Consider the following 26317-nt stretch of genomic DNA (forward strand, 5'->3'; position numbering starts at 1 on the left):
TTCCTAATATGAGAATGAGATTGGAACCAAGTGTGGTAGGGGCACACCTTTAAACCCAGCACTTGGGAAGCAGGGGCAGGTGAATGGAGGTCTGTGAGTTTGAGGCCAGCCTAATCTACATAGTGAGACGCCATAAGGACAAAAACAAACAAAACAATGACAACAAATAGACGGCAACCTTTCAAGGTGGACTCTTCTAGAAAATGAAGGTGCTGCAGGGATGAAATTAAGAATAGAAACGTCTATCAAAGCTCTCACTTCACTTCCAAGGGACTAACTTTGTTTGAAAGAGAGAGGGCGTGGGACTGACAGACCTAAGACTTTGTGTGCTGCATGGCTACTGTGAACATCCCACTTGGCATGCGTATTCCGGTCCCCAGGTGACTGACAGCAAACCCTTACTAAAGGAATGCTGTATGACTACAGAGTCGGTGAACCTTGGGCTCCAGACCTGCACCAGTGGCTCTGGTCAATGTTGCTGGCCACAGGAAATGAAGGCCACACCAGACCTGGTCCTGGAAACTGAAGCACTCAGCAGCACTCAGTCGCCTTGGCCGCACATGAGGCCTTCAAACGAGGATGCATTTGTCTTTATTTCCAGATGGGAACTGACCCCCTGGACCTGGCAGAGCTCAGAGAGCAAGCTCCCTGCTTGAACAGCCAACAATCAATAAAGAAAATGGGGATGCTGTCTGCCTGTTTAATAATTGAAGACAACAGTATACTTTAGTTAAAAAGCGTCTTCATTAAAAGGAATGTAACTTATTTATCCCATTCCCCCCTCCCGTTCCTTGCTGAGAGGATTACTCACCTACCCTCCTCCATTAGGCACTGAGGAGTTGAAATCTAAAGGCTATTGTCATTTCCTCTTCTGTGACAGTTTCTCTTGGGTTGTAAATATATAATGCTCCAATTACAAAGGCCTCCCCTAATGATTGACCTCTACTGAGTTTATTCTTTATAAATATGCTATAAATAACTGGGTACCCACTTAAAAACTCACATGAACAGAACTGTTATAAATCAAAACACTTCGTACCTTGAAGGTGCACAGCCTGAAAGTTGCCACAGTACCTCGGGCCAAGTTTGATAATAAGTGCTAACGCATCCACTGATATGTCTTCTTCAAAAAGGTATGCGGGGCCAAGACGCCAGATTAATGACGACTTTTGTTTCCAAATTCTAGGGGTCCCAATATAGCCATACACATCCACAAATGAAGATGGGTCCATGGAAAGGAAAGTCCCTGGTAAGGCCTGAACATACAGCATCTGTTAAAACAAGAGCAGCACTTATCCCAGAGCCCATCAAAGTTCACGTGATGATACAATGTTACAAGCTCATTTCCCACACCAAAATAAAATTTTATTTTATCTAAAATGTCAGAAAGATGGCTACCAAATCTGGGAAGCACACAGCAGAACACCCCAGAAAGTGTAGATGCAGGGGGTGTGGCACTTCGAGGACACCGTTGGAAATAAATTTGACAAGAAATATAAAGAAACACCAAAGTCCAGCTTCCTTGGCCCAGTCATTGCACTAAGAACATATAACTAAGTCCATTATTGGAACATTAATAGTTGCATGTACTTACAATAATGACTGCTGCATGGTTCAAAAAGAAGAAATAAAAGGCTTCTATTTGCAGATGGCGTGCCCATGAATGTTTTTAATCTCCCAGAACCACTGAGCTCATCAGAGTCACAGGGTATCCAATCACCACAAAAATTAACTGCATATCTATACACTAACAGTGAAACCAAATCCATTCACAATTATTCAAAGGAAAAAATGGTGTATTTAATAAAACGTGAACAGGATCTGCATACTGAAAATTCCAAATTGATAAGAGAAAATTCAGAGATCTCTGTTCAAGGAGAGATACACCATGATCACAGATAGAAAGACTCAACATGCTAAAGATGTCACATTCTTTCTCATTGATTTGTAGGTATAATGCAAGGTTTATCAAGATATCACACACACACACACATCCACACATCTATACACACATACAGATACACACACATATATAAATATACACAAACATATATATATACATAAATAACAAGTAAAAATGGAGAGGTGAGTAATTAGCAGATCATATCAAGGCAACATCTTGGCTTTGACATTGACCTTGGCTGAACCAATAGCTTGTCCATCCAGATACGTCGTCACAGTGCAATTCCTTTTCATTTCTTTGCTGACCACCACAGCCAGGTGATACCACTGGCCACAAGTCAGCAGCTGGCTGCACCTGACCTGTAGCTGGCGCCCTGCAGAGGGCTCAGCCTCATCTTCAGGCTCCATGACATCTGCAAAAGAGAACAGTGGACCTCACATGAGGCAATATGCTACAGAGATCCAAGAGCAGTGACGAGGGTGATACCCCTGGCTAGCCCATACGGGCATTATGTCTGTGGACCAGACTCCCACAGTAGCTGCTGCCATTACTCCCTGAGCTCAGCCTCTGTGCCAGACACTAGTTAAACATGGCTACCAGCATTGCCTCACTAACACACCCACAGCCCCGTGAGGCATGATGCTTGTCATTGTACCCACTTACTACCCTAAGGCAGAGAGCTTAGGCCAATTACCCAGTCAGCTCTATCAGCTTCAGTTAGGCACCTGTCAGGTGACCTAAGAGGGAGGAGTCAAACAGTCTGACTGAGCGCCAAGAATGTGGCCATTCTCTCAGGACTTCCCATAGACTTAGCTGGGAGGCAGTGACTCTTAGCACAGGAGTGATGGCTGGGGTATCTGGGCTTGGGAATACACTGGAGTCTGACGGGCAGAGCCAGGACCAGCCATAAGTTCTACTGAGCCAGCCCGATCAGGCTTCTAGGCACCCAGAGTTACCAACCTGCCACGTGGAAGAGCTATCAGCCCTCCGAATTTGGGTCATTCGTGGACAGGTCTAGGGCTACTTCAGCTCCAACTAAGTTGAGTCTATTCTTCATAAACCTTTCCCTAACGATGCAGTTTGTGCTCCATATGACTAACCCCAAGTCCCACCAGTGTTCCTCCTGTCAGGGCAGAACTAGTTTTCTGGAAGGTCAATGGGCATGACCTCTAGAGCCATGCAGGGCCCAGACCAGAGTGACACACTACAAATATTGACAAAGATCTTTCACCGTACACAGAAGTCAAGGGAGCATTTAAAAAGATAAAGAGATACAGGGTGTCACCAAATTTCCATGTACATCTGTGTGGGAACATCTGGCTGGGCCTCATTCCCCAGGCAATGATCACACAGGTCTTGGAATCCAGGGCCTTACCCAGGGGCTGAAACTCTTTCTCTTCTGTGGACACAACCAGGGAGAGGTCATCCATGCAGAGACTGATGGAGAAGCAGATAAAGGGCTGCTCAGTCCTGGCCAGGTGGCGCACCAAGGTCAGGAAGCGCAGTGGGTGGCCCTCCATGACAGTGGCCTGCCGGCTGATGAGAAACCAGCAGGAGAAGGTGAGTCCTCCTGGTGGAGGGAACGACCTGGGGGTACCTGGGGGTAGAACACAAGCATAGCTTTACACTCTGTCCTGCCAAGGAAGTGAGTTGAGACAGACACCTGACAGCTCCGGCTCCACCCTTCAGGGCTGCCACCATGAACTAGCTCTGCATCTGGCCTACTCCACACTCTGCACCCACTCTTACTCCACCAAGCTTGGGGTGCTTCTCACTGTTCATGCCAGGACAAGGAGGCTCCCAGACCTGGAGCCCTGCTGCCTCGTGCTTCTGCACGGCATGTGGCTTTGCCAAGGGAGCAGAGAAGTCACTGTCCCTGAGGCTTATAGATATCTAAGCCTCTGGAACTGATCTCAAGTCAGGCTTGGGGCCCCGTGGAGGTGAGGACCCTATTTCAGCTGAACCTAAGGTGAAAAGATGGCCTGGTCCAAGGAAGCACCATGTCCTTGTTGCAGCAGAGTTGGCAATACCGATGGCACTACTGTACCCACTAGCATAGCATCTTCAGCCGTGTTAGCACACTTGGAACCATTCACAGAAAGGAAGTCTGTCCTGAACCAACAGGCCAGCCATGAGCCACCAGGAACCAGGCTTTGATAATAGGGAGCGTTGACCTCAGGTTACTCTGAGCTCTTGAGTGGCGCTGCCCAGTGTATTATAAGTTCAGTGAAATGCTTTGCAAAGCATGGCCAGGCTCCCAGCTGATGTCCAGAAACCGCCTACCATGGTTTCACCTCCTCCTGATGGCCCCCCCAGCCCAGAGCTTACACCCCTCTCTAGAGAAAGCTGACAGCATACTCGGCTCCATTTCAGCCCGTTCTGGGCTTCCGCACAACGGCTCAGCCTCAGAAGCAGCTACTCCACAGCTGTCAATGCTACCTGAGCGCTGGCTGTGGAGTGAGCCTGCGCAGTACATGACAAATAGGATAGCCACTCTACGGGACCGTGAGCAGATGCAACAGGCGGAAGTCTCCTCGTCTGCAGAAACTTGAGACCAAGGAAAGACTCGCGCTTTCTGGAGATGTGGGGTAGAAATCTGCCAGGGTCCCCTAAGGACTTCGGAGATGCTTACCTGATCCAGTCCCTCCAGAGATGGAGTGTTCTGTGCTGGTCCCCATGACCGTAGACAAGGTTGGAATAAAGAGACAGCTGGAAATAGAAAAGAATTGCTGGTCATTGGATGGCATCAGCTGTCTGGGATGTGACATCTCCCTGCTCTACCCTACTCCAGTGGCAGTATGCCCTCTTAGACCATGAGGTTCTAATAACAGAAAACAGTTGGTGCTGATGGGATACCCACAGAGGATGAATCCTCCCTGGGGGTCAGACAACATGGAGAACATTCTAGAAGCAGGTATAGTAGGAAAGAAGATGGCTCTGCTCCTCCATGGATAGAGACTCTGCCGTTCTCCACTGGACAGAGGTGTAACTACTTAAATACACCTCTGTTTGAGCAACGAGAACTAATAGGGGCCAAAATTGTGTAGCTAGTGTTATAGGTCATCAGAAGTACTGGGAAATTAATAAATCATTTTTCAAATATATAATAGTTCTCCATACCCATAACCTTCCACAGACATGTCGAACTCCACAAAGGATGGAGTCAGAGCTGCCCTCTGAGGCTGCAGGTTGCGGGGGGAGGTCATGGAAATGAGGCTCAATGTTGTCTGGAGGGCTGTGGCTGAATCTTGGGAGGTCCACAAGGATCTGTGGTCCTGAGATCCTCCAGGACATGGGCTGGCATCTGTAGGTTTGTCAGTAGTATCGGCACATGACCCTGAGGCAGAGAACAAGAAAAGGATGTGTCCTTGCCTGATGCAGTACCACTCCTGTTTTAGCAGTACCTCTGATGTTCCTGCCACAGCCTAATGGAGCATCCTGCAAAAGTCCCTAGGTACTTCCCAAATACAGTGGACCCTTAGTCTGGACTCTGTTGATTTGGATGACATGCAATGGTGGCAATAACGAGCTCTAAGTGACTTCTTTTAAGTCTAGCATGTTCCTCTCTCTGCATAGCACTTGCAGCTGCCGTCAGTGTCTTGCTTGCTTGGTTGACATTCCTTGCTGGCTTCACAGGGACTGACCAGCAGCTCTGTCTTCCATATTCGCCTGACTCTGGTTGCCAGCTCCAAGCCCAGTTCTCCACCTTTGATTCTGAGCTGGCCTTTGCTTGCCTCATTGCTGTGCATGGTCTTACATTCAAGGTCTCCGTAACATCCTTCTTTCTAAACTGGATCCCTAGCATGGCATGCTCTCAGACAGCTGGCTTGACTCTGGGCATCGTCCAATGCTTCCACTCCCACCATCCCACTTTGCTCCTGAGCTGTGAACTTTACAAAAAACTTTGTTGTTCACCTCTGTCCAGTGCAGCGCATGGGACCCCTGGGTTGTAAAGAAAAGAGAACCATTGTTTTGTGACCTCAGGTAAAAGGGTCAGGCAGCTGCCTAATACCACCTGTCTCATATGGGGGCTGGGAGAGGCGCTGGGACCCTAACCCCTATGAAAACTTCATCTACCCCACTGAGCAGCAAGGAAAGAAAACCTTTTAAAATCTTCCCACTTTTCTATCTTATAACAATCATTCATCAGTAATAAAAATGGGTTCTCTCTGACTCCTCCCTTCTTTCTCCCAGCATTAAGTTTAGTTTTCCTTGCTTAGCTCTGTTCCCCTATAGCTCTGCTATAGGCCCAAAGCAGTTCCTTTATTAACCAATGGTATCACAGCATACAGAGGGGAATCCCACATCCGTTAACTGTTCACTCCTCAACCAGTTCTGTTCTGTATCCTCACCTGAGTTCCCAGGGTTGTCTTCATGCCCAGGAAATGAACGGAGGCTTTTCCAGGCAGCTGGCTGGGGTGAACAAATGCCAAGGCCTAGGAACTGCCTGGACATCATAACACCAAGAGAGGCAACTAAAGTTACATTGCAGGCAAACTTTTCCAGACGACTTCCCTAGCTACCCCCACCCCTGACATACAATTTCCAAAAGTCACACAGAAAGTGTGTGCCCTTATCTTATTACCTATCCAGCAAAGTTAGTGAAGCTGGGAACTTCAAGCTGGACTTCATTCTATGCACTATTTATAAGGTTTATAAGTGTATTTCCTGTGTACTTAGTTTTGTGGCCTGGTCTGACAGGCCTGAGAGTGTCTGAGAGGCTTCTTCAGAACCTGGGTCCAAGAGCCACTGTCTGGGGGGTTATTCTCTGTCCCCTCTGCTCCTTTGGAAGTAGCAGTCTGCTGATTGTGAACCTGAACCATCTTCTCCATCCTGCTCCAGGGCAGTAAGAGTCTTAACTTTTCTTGCATGATGCATGTCCCTCCTCTGCTTTCCTGTCCCTTTTCCCAAGTCCTTTCTATCCCTCCTGTGTGCAGGAAGGACCTCTGCAGAATACAGTGGAGTCCTGCATCTGTTCCTCTCCATGCCGCCCTGGCCCCTGCCCCTGAGAGTCTAGCTCTTTGCAATCTGACTCTGGATCTGGTCCAGGCCTCTGGGATTAACTCTAGATTTACCTCCTTGACATTCCCAGTCTCCAGAGAATACCAGATGAGGTTATGCCTGCTCTCTGTGCATGTACATCTGAGGCTGGAGCAGAGGAGAGGAGGATGTGCATGCCTGTCCCTGGTGACTTGATTGTGCACAGGGTACCCATCATCCATCCTGCCTTGGGGTCTGTAGCATTGGATGCTTAATGCATGCAGTACCTTAGCACATCTGGCTCGATGGCTTGGGAGCCGAGCTTTTCAAAGATCCTGATGAGAAGCGAGTGCAGGGCACTGCCACCCGTGCTGAGGGTTCTGTGGCAAAAGGTCATAAGTGTCCGGAGCATCCCCGCCTCGCACATGACCTGGCGATTCTTCTCCGATTTCACCAGGGATAGGAGGTGACTGGCCATAGAGCACTGGACCTCCTCAGAAAGCTAGGAGGTGATCAAAGCAAGCAGTGAGGCTGGGAGAGCGGAATGTCCTCTGGGTGACTCTGTCAGACCACCTGAGCCCCCGCCCACACACACACAGCTGCGTATACCCACTGTCTCAGCCGTTCTTCTGAACGCTAGCCTCACCGGTAATAACAGGCCAGAGAAAGTCGGCTATTTGAGTTAGCCACCAACTCAGAATACAGGCTGCACACAGGAATGCAGGAATCATGGGTCTTCCTCAGAAAGGCAATGTCAGAACCGTTTAACACTGGGAAACTTTCTGAGTTGATTGCTAACACTAAAATTTCTAAGGATCTCAAAATCGAGACTTACAACTCCCACGAAAGGCGGGGAAATCTGATCATACAGCTTTATGACCTTCTGTGAGGAAGTCACTGATCCTGAAGAGTGACTAATGTGGGCCACTAAGTGGGCCCACATTCCCCAATCTGAATTTATTCAATGAATTTCTACATTTTAGTTTGTACTTGCATATCAAAGGTAGGGTCCACCTAGTTGAACGAACAAAACAGTCAACACACACACACACACACACACACATGCATGCACGTGTGCACGCCCACACGTATTCATACCATCCTTTTAATATTTTAAGTCTTTGTTCTAGTTTGTGGTTTCAAGAAAAGAAATCTATGCCAGTGTCAATGATGTTAGGGTACCAGAGCAAGGCCAGGAGAAACCACAATGGCACTTACCTAATAAGTCATCCCTACCCATCCCACGAGAGAGGGACTCCAGGACTCCCCTCGTGTGCCAAAACCCACAGATGCTTGAGTCATTTAGATAAAGTGCCATGGTATTTCCGCTTAGCCTGTGGACATCATCCTGTACCCTTTAAATCACTTTTAGATTACTTAGGACATGCAGTACAATGCAAATGCTGTACCATCAACATGCTCTATCGGGACTAACAACGAGAAGCAAAGTCCACACGTTGAGTACACACGCAGCATATTCTACTGTCTCCAGTCCATGGAATAGACTGATATGGAGGCTGGCTGTGATACCTCTCTCATGAGCACTGGCATCTGATCTCACCAAGCCACAGATGTGTGCTACTCCCTTCCTCTATGGAGGGTTCCCTGGACCCTTCCCAAGCCTCTCTTAGTCTTGTTCCTCCAACAGATACTAAGGGGCCCTGCACTGGTAATGCAGACACTGCCTACTCTCAAGAGAGTCACAGACTAAAAGTGATACGGATGAGAAGCCAGGGAGACCATTTGCACACAGCAAAGAAAATGCTCTAACACAACTCAGTGTCTGGGAGAGAAGGCGTTTCCTGTGGCCCTGTGTACATTTCATGGACTCTTAATGGTAAAACAGAGGCCAGGGCTGATTTTACTTTAAGGGTCGTGTTTTACCTGCGACAGCAGTAACTCCTGGGTACTTAGGACATGCTCTCAGCATTCCAACATGATGGACAAAGCGTGGAATCACAGCATCATGGCCATCTCTGCTCTGCACATGAGGAAGAGCTCAGAGAAGGTAATTGCCCAGAGTCACGTGGCAAGGGACTGGACTGATGATGACCCTGGGGCTCATGCTCGGAAGCATATCATCCCATCACGTCCTTGCCAGGTTTAGCCATTTGAGTAGCTTTGTGCCAAAAGATAGTACCTTCCTGTTGTTAAGTCAACCTCAAGACTCACCTGCTTGGCTCCTGCAACTCCTGTCTCAAAGTTAGGACATTCAGTATTTCCTCTCTTTCTTTCCACCCCCGTGTGTGTGTGTGTGTGTGTGTGTGTGTGTGTGTGTGTGTGTGTGTGTGTGTGTGAGAGAGAGAGAGAGAGAGAGAGAGAGAGAGAGAGCACTTATGCGTGTGAATTCGGGCATCACAGCACGCACGTGGAGGTCAGAGGACAACTTCAATACCTGTCTTCATCTTCTACCTTAAGACAGGATCTTTTGCTGATTTTTTTCCACAAGGATGATGCGCCAGCATACAGGGACTGTTGGTTTCTGCCTCCCATCTCCTAGTAGGAGGAATGCTAGGATTACGGATGTTTGTGTTCCGGGGATTGGAAATCAGGTTCTTGGGCTTCTGTGTGTGGCTCTTTAACCCTGAAGATCCCTCTAGCCCTTTAACGTCCCATGTCCAAGTTACCTTGAGTAATATTTCTGGCTTAAAATTTAGGGACATGCCACTATGTGAGAGCGACTTTAATGATGATTTTCTTGCTGGGCAGGATTTTGTCATTCAAAACTGTCAGTTTTGTCAACACCACCATTGACTGGCATTGAAGATGTATCTCATCACATGGAGGAGATGCTGCTAACACTAGCCTGGTTTCTGTTATTCCAGAGAAATGACTAGTACTATATATTATAAAGCAGGTCCATTTCGCTTATATTTCTGGAGGCTCAAGGGCATGACAAGCATTTGTTTAGCTCTGGCTATGTTACACCTACTTGGCTATGACACATTCAGATGGCGCTATGACAAGGACAGAAGAAAAGGGGGGGTGGACCACAAAGTGGACAAGAAGCCAGAGGCGACAGAAGGGGCACACTTTCTCTTTTCAGACAACCCGCTGGGGACCCTTGAGAACTATGTCAATTCCTATCAAAGGCAGCGTGCCCATGGCCTCCCACTAGGCTCTGTTCATTAAAGCCCCACTCCCTGGACACTGCCCCAATGGGAATGGAGCTTCTACTCCAGGAACCCTTGAGGGACACATTCAAAACCACTTCTAAAGTATCGTAGACTTCTATTTAAAAGTGATCTCTGCATAGCTGGTCTGAGCTTGCTGATACCCACGCTTAGACGAACAGGGATGAGAGTCTAAAAGCAGGCATGATTAAGCTGGTGTGCATCAAGCAAGTCCTGTGCCATAGTTGGTATGTCAAGAGCCTCATCTGTGTGGAAACATATCAACTTCCATGGCTTTGTTTCCACATCTTTCCTCTGATGCTGTCTCTTCCTGCATCCATGTGAACCTTGTCTGCCTTTCTCCGCACTCCTGATAACAGAGAGAGAAGATGCATCTTCCCTCTCTACCAGAGTGACCATCCTCTCTACCAGAGTCGGGCTATCATTTGGTAACTGCATTCTTTTAATTTGGGGTGAGAGTTGGGGAGACAGTCTGCATGAAGCTAGATGCAAAAATAATATCAGAATGTATTATTAATAAGAATTAAGGAGAAATGTCTCCAATCTCCAATTTTTCATTACCAGTAAGTATTTACTTATTGCTTTAGGGACTTTGACTCTGTTTTTTGTCTTTTGACTCCCTTCCCCCACCAGAGAGCTATAATTACCATCTAAATATGCAAAAAGGAAAAAAGAGAAAGTTTTCAAAGGGGAAATGCTGATCCTGTCTAATGTTGCCACAAGTTCACTCCAAAACTGCTCGATACCCCATAATGGAGGAGGTAAAATTGATTGTTCTCATGATCACGGCAGCCCCATCAATACCAATATTGTCTTGTTTTGAATAAAACGTGCTGGCTTTTTTTTTCAATGCTGGTTCCAGTAAAATGGGGTTTTAGTGAAAATATGAGCAGTGGCAGGAAACCAGTCTGGTTTCTCCCCCTGCAAATGGATTGATTTCCCTAACGCATTGTACTTCCAACGCAGGAAAGGGGAAGGTGGTTCAATTAGGACTCTGTGGTAAGGTCAAGGGTCACCAAGCTGGCTGGCGGGTTGGACTCTCAAAGCTAATTCACAAAGCGATAGTGGGGTGGCCCTATGTCAGGTTCTGCTTTGTCCGCCTAACAGTCAAGACTTGGGTCCATCCTGGCTTACTTATTCTTTTTCCTTTCCCCTTCCTTCCCAACTTTCTTCCTAGTCCACATTAATAAGTCCCAGTGTCCAGAAAGAACTGGGTCTCAGTGTGATGGTGACATCCTTTAGTGTGGCTTCTCCCCCAAAAAGCCACATGGAAGCTTGGTTCATAGGATGGTGGCCTGGGATGTGGTAAGACCTTGAAGAGAAGGGGTTGGTGGGAGGTGGATGAGGCACTGGAGGTCACGCCCTCAGAGTTAGCCTAGCTTGTGGGACCCCAATTTTGTACCATTGGGGTGCTTTCTCTCTCTCATGTTTCCCTCCACTATGATGTCATCTGCCAAGAGGAACTACCAGAGATGAAATAATTCTAGTTCTGCAGCAGGGGCTTTTGAGTCTCTCCTTACAAAGCCGGCAGCACCACTTGCTTTCTTACAGCCGTGGAAAGGGGCTAACACGGCTAAGCGTATTCAAGGAGGCTGGAGTGTTGAACATTCCAGTGTGCAGGGCACTTTCCCGACACGAACCCTGATGACCTGAGAGACAAAATCTCTACACCCAGAGTTGGCTTCTTCTAGAACTCTGACAGTACCAGGGCCTTTCTTACTCACTCATATTGGATTAGTTCTTTACTCCAATTTGGTTGAAATGTTCTTCCACTTGCGGGGGCAAGGTAATGGGTTTTCCATGACATTCGCTCTTCTGGTTACTAAAAATTATAAGAAGATTGCTAGGGATGGGGACTCTCTGGAAAGCCGTTCTTGATAAGTTCTGGGGGTTGGTTTGTTTTCAAACTGCTTACTTAGAATCGATTTTTTTTCTCCCTCCGTGGCGTGGAGCTGCCTCCTTGCCATGGTTCCACATTCGTCTGTGTTACTCCCACAGCATCCTAGATGTGGGAGGGAGTTCGTGATCTTGGCTCAGTTTTGCATCTTAGCTTTCTTTCCTGTCTCTGTGACAAACTAGCCTGACAAAGGCCACTGACGAGAGAAAGGGTTTGTTTTTTGTTCTCTCGGGATTTTCAGCTCACAGTCCCAGGCTACAGTCCACCTCTCCAGTCTCCAGGGAAGTCGGTCAGCAATGTCGTAAAGCAACTGGTCCAATCACATCATAGTCACGTGCAGAGAGGAAGGAACTAGCATGTGTATGCTAGGGTTTGGCTCATCCTCTCTGCTGTTTCTTAACCCAGGACCCTAGGTCCAGTGAACGGAGCCACCTACAGTGGGCCAGGGTTCACACCTTATATAATACAACCAAGACAACCCCAGGGACGTGCCCCCAGTCACGCCCACAGAAACACTCACAGACACGCCCACTGGCCAACCTGATCCAGACAGTTCCTCATTGATCCTCTCTTCCCAGGTAACTCTAGATTCTGTCAAGTTGACAAAACTAGATGTAAGTGAGGATATAAGTTCTATTTGATCAGCAGAATCCATGTCTTTCTTGCTGTACTGGACAGACTGGTCACTAAAGCCAACCTGGTTATAAAGAAATGAGCCTCTGTTCCACCTCCCCTCTTCCCAGAAGACATCCATACAAAGGCCACGCTTCCTGATAGCAGAAGCCTAGGCTCTCATCTCTTCCTAACTACCATGGATTGAATATGATATGTTCCTCACAGATGCCCTGTTTCAGCTCTTGGTTCCCATATAGTTGATGGTGTTATTTCAAAAGGCTGTAAAGTCAGTAGGTCCTGCAGTCATATCCAGCCTATGAGGTTGCAAAACAATGTTACCACGTACAGAGTTCGTGTTCACAAACCACACAATCAAGTTACAAAAAAAAAAAACCCTAACAGTCTATTTATCCTAGCCATCTTTGGCAGCACATGGCATAAAAACAACCTATGAGCCACAGGTTGGGCATTCCTGCGAGAAGGTGATTCCTTCTCGTGGGTCATTAGGGAGAGGTTTGAGGTTTTATAGCCTGGTGTCACTTCCTGCCAGCTCCCTGCTTCCCTTATCATGGATGAAACATGACAGGCATCTCACACGACCCTCATCATGCCTTCCCTGCCAAGATGGACTGTATGCCACTTTAAACTCTAGGCCAAGATGAGCCCTTCCTACCTTAACTTGTTTCTTCTCAGAGTCAGAAAAGAGGACAATGTCACTAAGACACCTACTTATCTCTTTCTGTTTCCTCTACCTGGCTCTGGATATGGGGGTATTCTAAGCTCCTCTACTGAAGATACCACACCCCTTTCTGACTAATAGCTAAAGATGGAGGGTTCTGCCCCAGTCCTCTCTGGCCAGTGATCCCCTGCTTGTCATTAAGAGGCATCTCATGCCCTCTCACCAAAGACATCTTTTCTGACTTTCCCAAACCAGCACTACATCCATGCTTCCGGTGGTCAAGTCACACCGTGACGAGTTTATCTCCTCTCTTTCCTCCTCCTTTCTCAAGTTTGTTCTCCCCCATTGCTCCCTCCCTCTCATGATCTTCTCTCCTCTCCTTTCTTCTCCCTGGCTTCATCCCCCAGATCCTCAAAACCCTGTCTCTATGGAGTCTGTGTACTTCATGCACAGTATCTGCCTAATAGATGCAATCACAGAATATTCTAGATAGGAGGTGTACCCCAGTCAGAGAGCTGACGGAGACCCCAGATCAGTTGGTGTAACAATTACCTGTTGAAGAATAGTGACCCGAGAGTTAGCTGAATGGCGTGTGTGGTTGTTTTCGAAGGCTCAGCATGAGGAAAGGTGGGAGGTTAGAATGATCACAGCCCAGGGGACATGATCTAAAGGTCACAAGGCATACCTGTGACAAAATGAGGGTCTTCAGGTACCAAGCAAAGGTGCTTGGCCTGTTTTCTTTCTGCTAAATCCTGCCCCAGCTCAGCAACTGCGAAAGAGACCTAGTGTGGCACAGGGCCCCAAAGGCCTCAGATCACCAGTCCTGGAGAACCAGGGAGCCTGGAATGTCAGGACAGACCTCACTCTTGACAAGTATTTGGAGACCCGCTGTCTTCTGGTGCAGTTGACACAAGAAATCACCGAGTCTCTGAGCCATGTTCTAGAGTATGCCACATATCTAGTTAGTATCTTCCAGTGACTTTGTGCCCATTCCAAGATTTCATCCCAGTCTTGGCCCAACCCAGATCTATATCCCATGCCCATGGCAAGTTTGGATCCCAGGCTTGGGAGTGACGGACTTGCAGCCCCGTGGCGCTCTCTCCATGGACTCCTCACAGCTGGTCCTGAGTTCAGCAAAGCGTCTGAGAAGATGTGGCTAGACTCACCCTCAGAGTCTGGCCATCTGTCAGTGGGGCTCACTTCCTCCCACAGTGGAATTCCTCGAGTGCCATTCTAGTCCCCATGAGGACTATAAAGAAAGTACCTGTAGACACTGACACCCAGAGCACTTCTATCCTTTCCCTCCCTGCGTGAATGTGCCTTTAGACCCAGGGCAGGCTTGGTAATCCTGGCCACGGAGTTCTGGCCTTTAGACCCAGGTTCAGGCCTGGCAATCCCAGCCACGGAGTTCTGACCTAGTGGATTCTCCTTCATTGCTCTGGCTGGTAGGGACCGTCCCCTCTCCTCTTGCCAACACTCTGACTCCAGCCATATTCTGGCGGAATTAACTAAAATGTCTTGTTTTCCAGTTAACATTTGCAAAGCTGGAAATACCATGACATCAGCTCCCAAGAACTGACTAGAGAGCCAGATGTTCTGGAAGAGGAGCACGCCTGCATACACATGCTAAGGGCTCAGGCCTCCTGGGCTCCGTCTCCACTGTCTTCTCAATAGGAGCCATTGCCCACTTTGCAGGTGAGGCCCTGAGGCCTGAACTGCTTCCATCCATCTCCTTGGGTCATGACAATGACGTCAGAACAGGTGCCGTCTCTAGCTGTCTTTTGAAGTTGGTGGTTGGCCTCGCATGGTGCCTTCATTGTAAAGAGAACTTGGCACCTCACAATGGACGTAAACGGCGGCCACAAATGTGTTTGGTTTGCTAGGTGCAGTTTGCTTTTATTGCTCCTTTTCCCCTTAGTTAAATGTGAACCCCTTTATGTGGATAAATTTACCTCCTGTGACCAGAGGCCTTACTACTCCTTCCCACTTGCCTTTATTTATACAAGAAATTCAGTCTGCAATTTTTGTGACCTGTACGTAATTTGAGGCGCGAAACTTGAGGTACAAAAATAGGAAATGGCATGGTAAGATGGCAGAAGAAACTAGAAGAATGATCAACTGCCATTTGGGCCACGTGAATCCCACTTGACTTTAATGTCTACCCAATCACCCTGGGTCTCATTGAGCTTTTCGTTCTCTTTGTCTCTGTGTAAGATTGGGTCCATTTGCTTTGCTTAACAGATCACCCCAAGAAGCTTCCTGGATTTTGGATGCAGCCTGAAAGTTTTCATGGGAGAATAATGGAAATATTTGAGGTTGGGCTTTGTGGGAAAGGCACAAAACACCGACTATTGACTGCGGCACAGTGTAACAAGCACAGATCTTTGCCAAGTTCTTTGTTGGGCAAAATAGCCCTTTCAATCACTCGTCCTCACGTAATGCGATCCACAGCTATTAACACTGTCGATATTTTAGGGATTTGAAATTTGATGTTTAGGTATTAGTTCAAGTGTTTGAAATACAAAGGCAAATTCCAGAAAATGACACCGATTTCCCAACTTAGGCACAAATGAGATCACAGACACATGAATCTCATGTCCCTCCTCTCAGTCCCATTGGGCTGTGCAGGATGTCTCCACAGCCATTGCCCTGTCCAGAGCCTACAGGTCTCTGGAGCACACATGACACTAACTCACTGGAGACAGACAAGGTCTCTCAGATACCTGGATCTGGACAGGTCACTATTTTCCATATCTCATGGCCATGCCTCTTGCCAAAAAGGCAACCTGGCCAGGAGCAAGTGGTTCAAGTCTTGCTTTGGGATCATAGACCAAGCACTCAGCAACGATCTTAATTTTGCCTATTGCTTTCTGAAGCTCCCAAGAAGAAAGGTCATGTCTGTATTGAACATCCTACAAGGTTCATTGACCAATTAAAATATTCATGACTGCCAAGTTGGGATGTTACAAACCCAGAGCCCAAACTGACTTGGGTGACCTTGAGTCCCCTTAATAGCCAATTCATCGCCCACCTCTGTACCTGACCTAACAGTTAGCATACCACTAGCTTGCACCAACTCAGAAGTTACGAATATCCATCGACTAGCATCTAAAACTTATAGCGGGGCTTTCCCTCCTTTGTTGTGACCTACCTGCCTACCATGCTCACTCTTTTTCTTTGTCAGATGCAATGCTTTATCTCATTATGCATGCTCCGCCTATAACAGTTCATGTGACCACATTCATAGTGGAGCCTGTCATTCCAGGAAGCCAGGAACTGTGATCCCAAGCCACATTCAGTTCAGAATAAACTACTTTTTACCCTCTTGAGGAAAATTTTGGGTTGGGGCCCAAGGACAAGTCATTTTCATAAAAGGAGTCATCTGGATCAGTGCCAGGCACCAACACAGGCGCTTGCTCGATTGTTCATGTTGCCTGACTGGGTGGATGTCACTGAGTCCTTCCTGCCCAGTGGTTTATTCTGAGCTGGTTGTTAAATATCCTTTTATTTGTGAAAGCATTTCTCAGAACCATTGTTTGCTAGCAGTCTGTCCTTTCCCCTCCATTCCCCCTGCACTCAACTCTGCAGCTCTTGCAGTCTCCTCTTCTGCCTAAGGGAACCTTGCCTCTTTTACTTTAGAAATACAAGGGACTGGAGAGACAGCTCAGCAATTAGGCATACTGGCTCTTCTCCCAAAGGACTCAGGTTCAATTCCCATCTCCCATATTACGGATAGCAATTGTAACTTCCATCCAAGGAAATCCAGCAGCCTCCATGGGCACCAGAAACGCAAGGCAGAATGCTTATACACATAAAGATTTTTTTAAATGAATAAGAAAAATACCAAGTGTCTGATCATGAAGTTGTTGAAAAGAAGAGGTGCTTGCTCCTGCCAGCCCAGTGAAATGGACGTCTTTTGGGACTCCTCAGGACATACCATAGCCTCAGCCAGGATAACAAATCCCACCCCACAGTCTTGGGCCCCTTCTTGTCTGCATAAATATGTAAAAGAATTTGAGAGGGAGGAATCAACCTTGAGACAAGCCCAAGAGAGCTCCCTATCCACCCCAGAACAGCAGGTAAATCCATATATACATCAGTTAGCAGAAAGGCTGCAATTTACCAAAAAAAGGAAGGTTAGAAGTCACTAAAATGGGAACCAGGAATTCAAGGAAGGTGGAAATGTTTGGAGACAGAACATGGAACATCTGACATTTTAAATTGCTTTTGTTTTGCTTTGTTCCCACTGCCAGAAGTCCTAGATAAAGAAAGTAAATGGGTGGCCAGATTTAACTGTCATTTTAAAGCATCTGGAAGCAAAAATATGAAATTGCTAATTCTCAAGACATTAGACGATTCTTTTAAAAAGAAAAGTGGTTTTTAAAAAAAAAATTAGGAAACTCCTAAGAAAATTTTAGAGGCTTTGTCAAAACCAATGATAAATTGTAAGGAACCTCATTTTTCTCAGCCCTCTTCTCTTCTCTCTGACCAACCCTCTCCCCCTCATCTTTATCACCATCTCAGGACTTGTCTCTTTAGAAATCCCTGAATAGAACAAAACTCAGTATCGAAGGAAAAGATTCTTATGATGTCCCCTAAGACAGAGCAGGAGGGATAGGAAGCCTGAGACTGCTCAGCCCTTGGGCTGCAATGCAGCAGACTGCGCCGTCCCTCGGAGTTCTTCAGGCTTTGCTAAAGGCTTTTCATCCTGTGGACCTGCACCAGGCTTTCCAACTCTTATTACTGAATTTGATGCTGCCCTTGGCATCGGTGCCTCCCTCTGCAGAATGGTTACTGAAGCAGGACGCTAACCTGAGCCTGAGGCATGGGAAGCCTCCTCTGCTGACTTCTTAGTTTTCACTGAAGGGATACATTTTTTTCCCTCTACTCTGTTAAGAGTTATGTCTTTGGAAGTGAAGGCTTAGAATTAAGGGTTGTTTGATGCTATGGGGGAAATACTCAGATCCGTGGTCTCTTAAAAATGACAAATGATACATCTAAATGAAAGCTACAATGTCTTTAGGGGCAGTGGGCAGCCTGGTTTTTTATGTATGGCTGTACGTATAACTTGTCCTCAAGGGTGTTTATGTCCTTACCGTGTTTACGAGAAACCCAAACTTATATGTTTCTATAAACTGCAGTTGTTAAATTCGCCCAAATTCCTTGTAGTTCCCAGTTTAACAGAGCGTTCAGGGCAAAGGGGTCAACTTGGATGCCAGGTGAGGTTCAGACGCCATCACAATTCGCCAACTGGTGGGGCTTACATAAAGAGAGGAGATCTGGGCAATATGACAGCTTTGAGGGAAACAGACACAGAGTTTCAATGATGCTGTGCCCATCTTCGGGGTACTGACTTGATCTTCATATTAAAATTGGAAAATGGAGCAAAGAGGAAAGAGGTGCTCATGATTATGAGTCTACTCGATCATTGTGGTGTCTATGGTGCTACAGGGGAGTCCAAAGGAGTCCTCATTCCTTGGGCACTGCTCTGCCCTGGGGTACAGTCTCATTCTGCGGAGAACTGCTTCTCACGGAAAATGACCTGTTCTGGGGAGCTTTGCAGTTCCTGGAGCCCAAGGTGACTACAGATTTGTAACAATCATTTATATCTGTATCTTTGACTTTGAGGAGGAGGAAATAACTCAGCAGTCACGTCTTAAGTGATTGGCCTGTCTACGCAGAGCTGGGCATGTGTCTGCCTCGAAGTAAAAGAGATAGACACAAAATAAGGGCAGGGGTGCCAAAATTTCGTCCTGTTTGAAGTTACCTTGTGGGCCTAAGATGAAGAATCGACACTTTTTAGCAAAAGTAATAGCTGAAAGCTTGTTATGAGACTTTTACATATGTAACCAATTAGTTAATTCAATTATTTCTGCAGGAAAAAAACAGAATTGTCTCCAGACTGTTAACATTCATTACCCATGCTTTTTTTCTGCAGCAGCTTCCTTAGTCTTCATTGGAATAGGATGTTAGTTTATTTTTTTTTTAAAAAAAATGCTTCCTAAATTTTTAAGGAAAACTAAGACACAGGAGCATCATCAAGCAGCAGTGGTACTGACAGTTATGAGGATCAGTTGAGGAGCTTGAAAAATATTAAAGAAAAACTCTTCAGTGTAAGGAAGGACCTTGTATGATGAAATAAATGCAAAGAATTTTCTAAAAACAAAAGGCAAAAACAAAACTGAAAAGTTAAAGTTTGCTGCATGAAGGTTCATGGAAAATAAAGCTTAATGACAATATGTATACAGCAAAGCTTGTTACAATGAAAAATTATCAAAAGCCCCAAAGGTCAGTATTGAATTAATGATATAAAAGCAAAGCCTAACTTTCTATGTCTAGCAATAAGGGTTCACATTTAGAAACAATACTTTAGAAAGTAAGAGTTTCATGTTTTACCCTTTTCTGAAAGGACCATTTAAAGCCTGACAATTATATTTCACTTAAATTCTTCCAACACAAAAAACATGCTAAGTTGGTATGCTTCCCCATTGGATTAAAGTATTTCCTTGTCAGATAACCTTGGCCTTGGCTTTCTTTCGCCTTCATGATTATCATAAGAATAATGGTATTATTGAGTGAGAGCCCTAACAATCCCCATAGTACTGTGATTATTGGATGGCACACTAGAGACCCGACCATGGTCTACTGTCTACATGGCCTTCGAAGAATAAGTAGTCATTAAATCTAGAAGTGTTGGCAGTCACAATGTTTGGTAACCCAAGATGGTTCAGCTCTCTTTGGCACGCGAGACTCTTGACATCATGGCTGACCTTCCCAAGCCCACTTCCATGCTAAAACTTGCAAAAACCCAGCTGAACAAAACCAAAGGCCTCTTCTTTTGTACCTCTCTGTGTCTGAGCCCCCCACCCACCCTCTTGATGTCATTTCTTTCAAGCCTCTCACCAGTGTCCCTCCTTCTCTCTCTGCCCCCAGGCCTGTAGACAAACTCTCCCACCACCAGGTCAGTGTTGTCCACCTATCTTCTGTGACCTCTGCCCCTCCATCCTCAAACCCAGAGCCCGAGTTCTCATACCACTCATCTGTGAAGAACCAGAGGTGCAAGCTAGGGGATTCCAGTTAGTCACGGAGGCAAGCCATTCCATTGGTTGCTCCAACACAGACTGGGCTACAGCCAGCTCTGTTAAGTTGGATCCTACTCTGTACTACAGCTGTCTGATGCACAGGCAAATATCTCCCTGCCAACAGCCTTGACTGACGGACACAGCCCTGGAGGAAGTAGAGAGGCACTTAGAGCTGCTGAGAGCTCCCGCCCACACCCACAGCCATGCCCTTCTGGTGTCAGATCCTTGCTGTTGCTGAGAGCAATGGGAAAGAAACGCATCTTCCCAAGGAATCGGGGTTTTCCGAGACCAAGAAACTGAGCTGAGTTCCTTTTTTTTTTTTGCATTGTGCACCACTGAATTTCTACCTCCCTGTTTTTAATATGGATGAAAACGCCAGCGGCAGAGAAAGAGCTGGGTTATCTGTTTCCAAGAGCAGCCTGCGCTACTGGCATTTCTGTGGGCTGCACGTAGAACAAATTTAATGTAGCTGTGATTGGAAATATACCAGAATGGGACACCCATAAGGTTAGTTAAGCAGTGGCCTCTGGCACCAACCATTTCTCAGTCAAGAGAAGGAAGGGTCAGAGGAAGAAGAAGAGCATAGTGAGCGTTAGGAGCGGCCTGCAGACCCTCAGGAGCTGAACAGCAGCCCTTCTCAGTCCCTTCCTAACACTGCCATCTACTGAGACCTCCAGTCTCCTCCTTTCCAGGCAACAAGGTCGGCAGAAGTTTAAAAGCAGCTAGGTTTCAGCAATTTCTCGTGTGGCTTCATTTCTCCTTTGATTTACTGTTCTATCTGATAGTATGAGGTTTCCCCCACCATTCCCCCCTTTCAGGAATTAATTACTGTAATTATCCAACTTTTAATAGCTGCTGATTTGGCATCTGCAGAAAATATCCGAGAAAATGCATCACTGTGTTCATTTGCATATCTGAGAAACAGTGAAGATGAATCGGGACTTTCCCTCAATTACATATTGACCTGAATAGAAGAAGAGGATCATGCCAAATGGATTTCTTGTTTGCATATTTAATTTGCGTGGTTGATACCACAGAGCGAGCAAACATCTGAATGCCAGGTTCAGCTACATCCGTGGGGATAAGCGGCGGCGGAAGAGCCCTCCTTACGTCGGCTCTGTCCCCTCACTGTCTGTCACTGGAGTGGGTTTCTGCAGAGCATAGCCATCAGGTTGGTTGCCGAGACACCCAGACCACTGGCATAGCCATTCTCGTAGTACTGTATGAAACAGCCAAAGGAGCCAGCCCCATGGGGAGGTGAATGCCTGGGAAAATACCATATTCATACCAAGCCAACGCATATCCCTGCACTTCACGGGAGCTGCAAAGATCAGAGACCTACTCATTGAGCCTTCCCTGGGGCCAAGTCTTGCAGATTTTCTCCTCACCAACTGTAAGATCTTACGAAGCCACGTAACTCTCCTGAACCTCAAGCACTTGCACAATGGGGCAGAGAAGGGCTGCTTATGGGCTTTAAGAACTGCTGGAAAATATGGCTGACGTTGCACTCCTGGCAGCGAGGGGCTGTCTGATGTATGTGTTTCCGGTATGCTTAAGACAGGCATATGGAGGCATTAAGGTAAAGAAGGAAAGCTCTCAGAGTTTAGGTAACTCATCGACTACAAGGCATTTGATTTAAGGGCAGAATGCCTCAGGAAGTTGGTCTTTAAATCTGGTCCCCCGCAAGTCCCCTTTCTTATGCACACATGGCAGCACCCACATTGATAAAGGGGTGTTTAGTTCCCCATGTCCCGAGACTAAGCTGAGCCTGTGACTTTCTCACTTGGAATGATGAAACACGGTGGAGACAATGTTGACTTGTCCCAGACCTGAATTTCCAGAAAGCCTAGAAGCCTCTGTTTCTGTGCCTTTGGGGGCCCTAAGCTGCTGTGTGCCCTCCTGGGAATCCACATAGAAACACAGGCAGAGGCCCAGTGCAGATGACCCTGTAGAGGAGACCTGGACCAAACTGACAGCTTGAGACAAGGGCACAAATAGATAACCAAGCTGAGCTGGCTCTTCAGTGGCACCTGGTCACAGGTGCTGGCCCCCTGAAGTGTTGGGTCTATTCATAAAGGAGCCTTTTGTGGGGTTCCACCCAAGCCAGTACCTTGGGGAGTATGTTCCCATCCCTGTTGACACACAGTGTCATGAGAAATAACTGGGATATACCCTGTTAGGTCACTTCATCACATAAACACAGGAGAAGTCTGTCCTTGGTGGAGTATCACCCCATGACCCAGGACTGTGAAGGCATCGTTATCCCTAATCCCTTAGCCCACGTATCTGGTCCATTCCACACCACTACAATGCATCTCCCCCTTCACCAGCTTTATGCTCCCTATGTCGCCGCTCTTCAGAACAGCATGCAGAATGAGAAGCGAAGTCACCAGAGAACAAATGCACATAGAACATATTAGGGCTATTTTCACTTCTACGCCAGACACAACCATTTCTTAGTTAAGACCAGTCCCGTCTCTACCAGCAAGAGTCTCCCGCTCCACTTCACTTTTCTCAAGTTTCAGAGACCTGAAAATGTGTGCCGTGTCACAGTTACATTCAGATGGCATGAACACCAATTAACCGCCGTTTCTTCCAAAAAAGGATGCCCTCCGTGAACGAAGCAAAGCTGATCCAATTACCTTTAACTAGGTTCTTTCACCTGTTGTTTTGAGAAGGCCACCTAATCCAGGAGTGACTGCTTTGAATGCCCCTTGAAAGCTGGTGACAGATCTATCCAGGGTCCAAGAATCAGTGACACCACCCTTCAAGAGGTTCTACCTAGGGGTGGCCCTGCTAATTACTGTACACTAAAATGAAGAAAGTCTCACACCAGATGGCACTCTATAGACAAGCTGGGTAGCAAAGACGAAATACATGTGTTCATCAAGAGATACCTGTGGGTGGTCGTCAAGGTACAGGCGGGGCAGCAGTCTCACCATGATGCATATGATCCCAGGAAGCATGATCGTGACGTCACCCTCGTCCATCCTGCATCGAGAAGGGAAACAGGACATGTGACACTCCATGTTAACCTCTGGCATCAAGCCAGTGTGTGTGCCCAGACATGAGAATATGCATAGACATATGCACATACAGCATACACCATGCACACACACATGCACACACGCACGCACACACACGCACGCACATGGAGATTTGATCTATACCTTTAAGAAAACACTGTTTGAGCAGGACAGATTAGGACAAGGCTACAAGATGACCAACAGCAAAGGAAGACAAGACAAGAGACTGCCCACGGGCTCTGCCCTGAAGAGCACCCACTGAAACCTTTCTGTTGCCCAGTGCATGCCAAAGTGTCATTTAAAAAAACGCCCCCTTTATGAACACAAACTATAGATGCAACTTAAGCCCAGTCACAAGTGTCTGGGATTGCTACTTTGGCAGACATAAGGAATCAAAATTAGCCTGAAAGGCCTGGCCAGGGCCAAGGAGAACAAAGGCTAGGTGGCTAGGTGAGGGCTAAACCAGGAAGGAGAGGGCGGTCCCTGGATGAAAGGATTTCCTTCTGAACTCTAGAACAGCCACAGACGGTGACTCTTGGAACTGCCCATCCAGTCACGTTACAACCCTTTCTACAGACTTCCGTGTCCAGCACTGTCTCTGGAAATCAGAAAGGCTGTGTGAGGAGGCGGAAAGGACCCAGAGCCACCTTCCTCACCCTGCTCCACCCAGGTCCTCTGCACTGCCCACTGACTGTGGAGACATCCATAATCCCTCCCAGACAACAGCATCTGGAAAATTCCAGCAAGGTTTTTTTTAATTAATTAATTTATTTATTAAAAATTTCCACCTCCTCCCTGCCTCCCTTTTCCCTCTCCCTCCTCACCTCCCCCTCCCTCTCCAGTCCTAAGAGCAGTCAGGGTTCCCTGCCCCGTGGAAAGTCCAAGGTCCTCCCCCCTCCATCCAGGTCTATAAAGGTGAGCATCCAAACAAACCAGGCTCCCACAAAGTCAGTCCATGCAGGACTTCATTGCCAGCCACATTCAGAGTGTCCAGTGTGATCACATGCTCCTTCACTCCCAGTCCAGCTGGCCTTGGTGAGCTCCCATTAGATCAGTCCCACCGTCTCAGTGGGTGGACGCACCCCTCATGGACTTCCTTGCTTATGTTCTCCCTCCTTCTGCTCCTCATTTGGACCTTGGGAGCTAAGTTCAGTGCTCCAATGTGGGTCTCTGTCTCTATCTCCATCCATCGCCAGATGAAGGTTCTATGGTGATATGCAATCCGGCAAGGTTTGTTCTACACCACAAGCACATCTACATGTGAGGAGTGTGTCCACATGCTTTTCAAATGCCTGTGCTCTGTGATGCGCCGTGATGTGTGGTGTGTGTGTTTTGTGGTACATGATGTTACACACAAGTGTCCGGTGTATATGTATTCCTATGTTGTATATAGGATGTTTGTTCATAGAAATGATGCTTTATGTACTTTGGAAATCACAGCTATACTTTGGGATTATGTAATATGTAACTTCTAATTTTATGTTTTAAAGATCTTTTCTAAAGAATTTCTAGTTTATTTGTCGGGGGCACCTGCCTTGGCATGCATGTGGAGGTCAGAGAGCAACTTGGGGGAATCAGTTCTCTCCTTCCACCATGTGAGTCCCAGGAATCGAACTCTAGTCTTACGACTTGGTGGAAAGCGCCGTTACCCATGCAATCATCTTTTTGGAAGCTTCTATTTTGTGAAAAAGATTTCTTAAATTATAGAAGTTACACATATGGAATGAAGTCTTGCTGTGAAGAGAGGGAAGCAAGGCCCTTGGTGCACACATGCTCAAGAAGCAACAACTGTGACGGTTCTAACACTGCTAGCTTCCATAACCCTCTCCTCAGCAGGATCTCCCACCAAGACTAGAAGGTGAAGATGTAAACAGTGGTCCCAGGAAACACACCTGCCACTAAGGCACAGAGCCAGCCTGACCCCAGCTCCCATAGCCTCTTCCTCTAATCACTGGAGAGTGGACTGTCACTGCAGAAGAGAGAACGGAAGGAAAGGCCTCGTGACCCAGATTCAGTGTCAGGGTGGGGCAAAGATGTAGAGATTGCCTGTGATTCCCAACTGCCCATGACCCTGCCCTCTACCCTGGCTTTCTGGAGAGCTGATGTTTCACTTTCTGTTCTTAAACACGAAGAAAGGTCAAAGCTAAATGAAGGAAAATGTTCTATTTCAAAATGTAACTCTGTTATTTATTTATTTATTTATTATGAATACAACATTCTGCCTGCTTGTATGCCTGCATTTCAGAAGAGGGCATCAGATCTCATCACAGATGGCTGTGAGCCACCATGTGGTTGCTGGGAATTGAACTCAGGCCCTCTGGAAGTGCAGCCAGTGCTCTTAAGCTCCGAGCCATCTCTCCAGCACCAAACTATAACTCTTAACACATCTTAAAATTACTCACTAAACCAAGATGACACGAAACATAGGTGTCATTATAACGAAGCAGCACCGTGTGCCCTGTAGAAGAGAGCCTGAACTTTAAATGTCAGCTTTAGGCCACACTGAGACCGATTTGGCAGTTCGTCGCCTCTATTGTGCAACGTCAGGGAAAGGCAGGAAGAAAATGTACTCAAAGCATGCGTATGTTTGCACACGTGCACACACACACACACACACCCATACACACTCTGGAAGTCAACTGGGGGTCACACTCTGACCCTCACATGTGTTCTTGGACTGTTCCTCATTCTCAGGCTTGGCTTCCTCATTGATAAAATTGTAGCCTGTGAAGGAAGTAAATATAAACACTGAAGCTCAGTGTTGGGGACAACCATCGGTAAACTTCTCACTTGCTCTATGTTTTCTGACGCTAACAAACATGCCTTGCCTGCCAAGAGCTGGCAGAATAAACTGAACAAGCTTCCTGACCAAGATAACAACTTAACCCTGCACGGCATCAGGTCACCTGAGCAGAGGCCCCTCAGAGCACTTCCTGGAATGCAGAGATCTAGATCTTCGGAGAACAAATGCTCCCCAAGAGAAAGACAGCAAGAGAGCAGA

At 46.9% G+C, this 26317-nt stretch overlaps 1 protein-coding gene across 8 annotated transcripts in view; it reads right to left on the reverse strand.

The window, feature by feature from the left end:
• Positions 1 to 26317, reverse strand: part of Wdfy4 (WDFY family member 4) — a 236893-nt gene that overhangs the window by 150328 nt on the left and 60248 nt on the right. For all 8 annotated transcript variants that reach the window (XM_087906241.1, XM_087906246.1, XM_087906242.1 and 5 more), the window contains 8 exons: positions 23188 to 23281; positions 7171 to 7385; positions 6256 to 6350; positions 5024 to 5240; positions 4536 to 4612; positions 3279 to 3500; positions 2137 to 2315; positions 1040 to 1271 (listed from right to left, as the gene is read on the reverse strand). In XM_087906241.1, coding sequence (XP_087762367.1) covers positions 1040 to 1271; positions 2137 to 2315; positions 3279 to 3500; positions 4536 to 4612; positions 5024 to 5240; positions 6256 to 6350; positions 7171 to 7385; positions 23188 to 23281 — 1331 coding nt within the window. The remainder of the gene's footprint in view (positions 1 to 1039; positions 1272 to 2136; positions 2316 to 3278; positions 3501 to 4535; positions 4613 to 5023; positions 5241 to 6255; positions 6351 to 7170; positions 7386 to 23187; positions 23282 to 26317) is intronic.

The sequence above is a fragment of the Myodes glareolus genome, chromosome 5 (genome assembly GCF_982192425.1).
Source record: "Myodes glareolus chromosome 5, mMyoGla1.1, whole genome shotgun sequence".
Lineage (NCBI taxonomy): Eukaryota > Metazoa > Chordata > Mammalia > Rodentia > Cricetidae > Myodes > Myodes glareolus.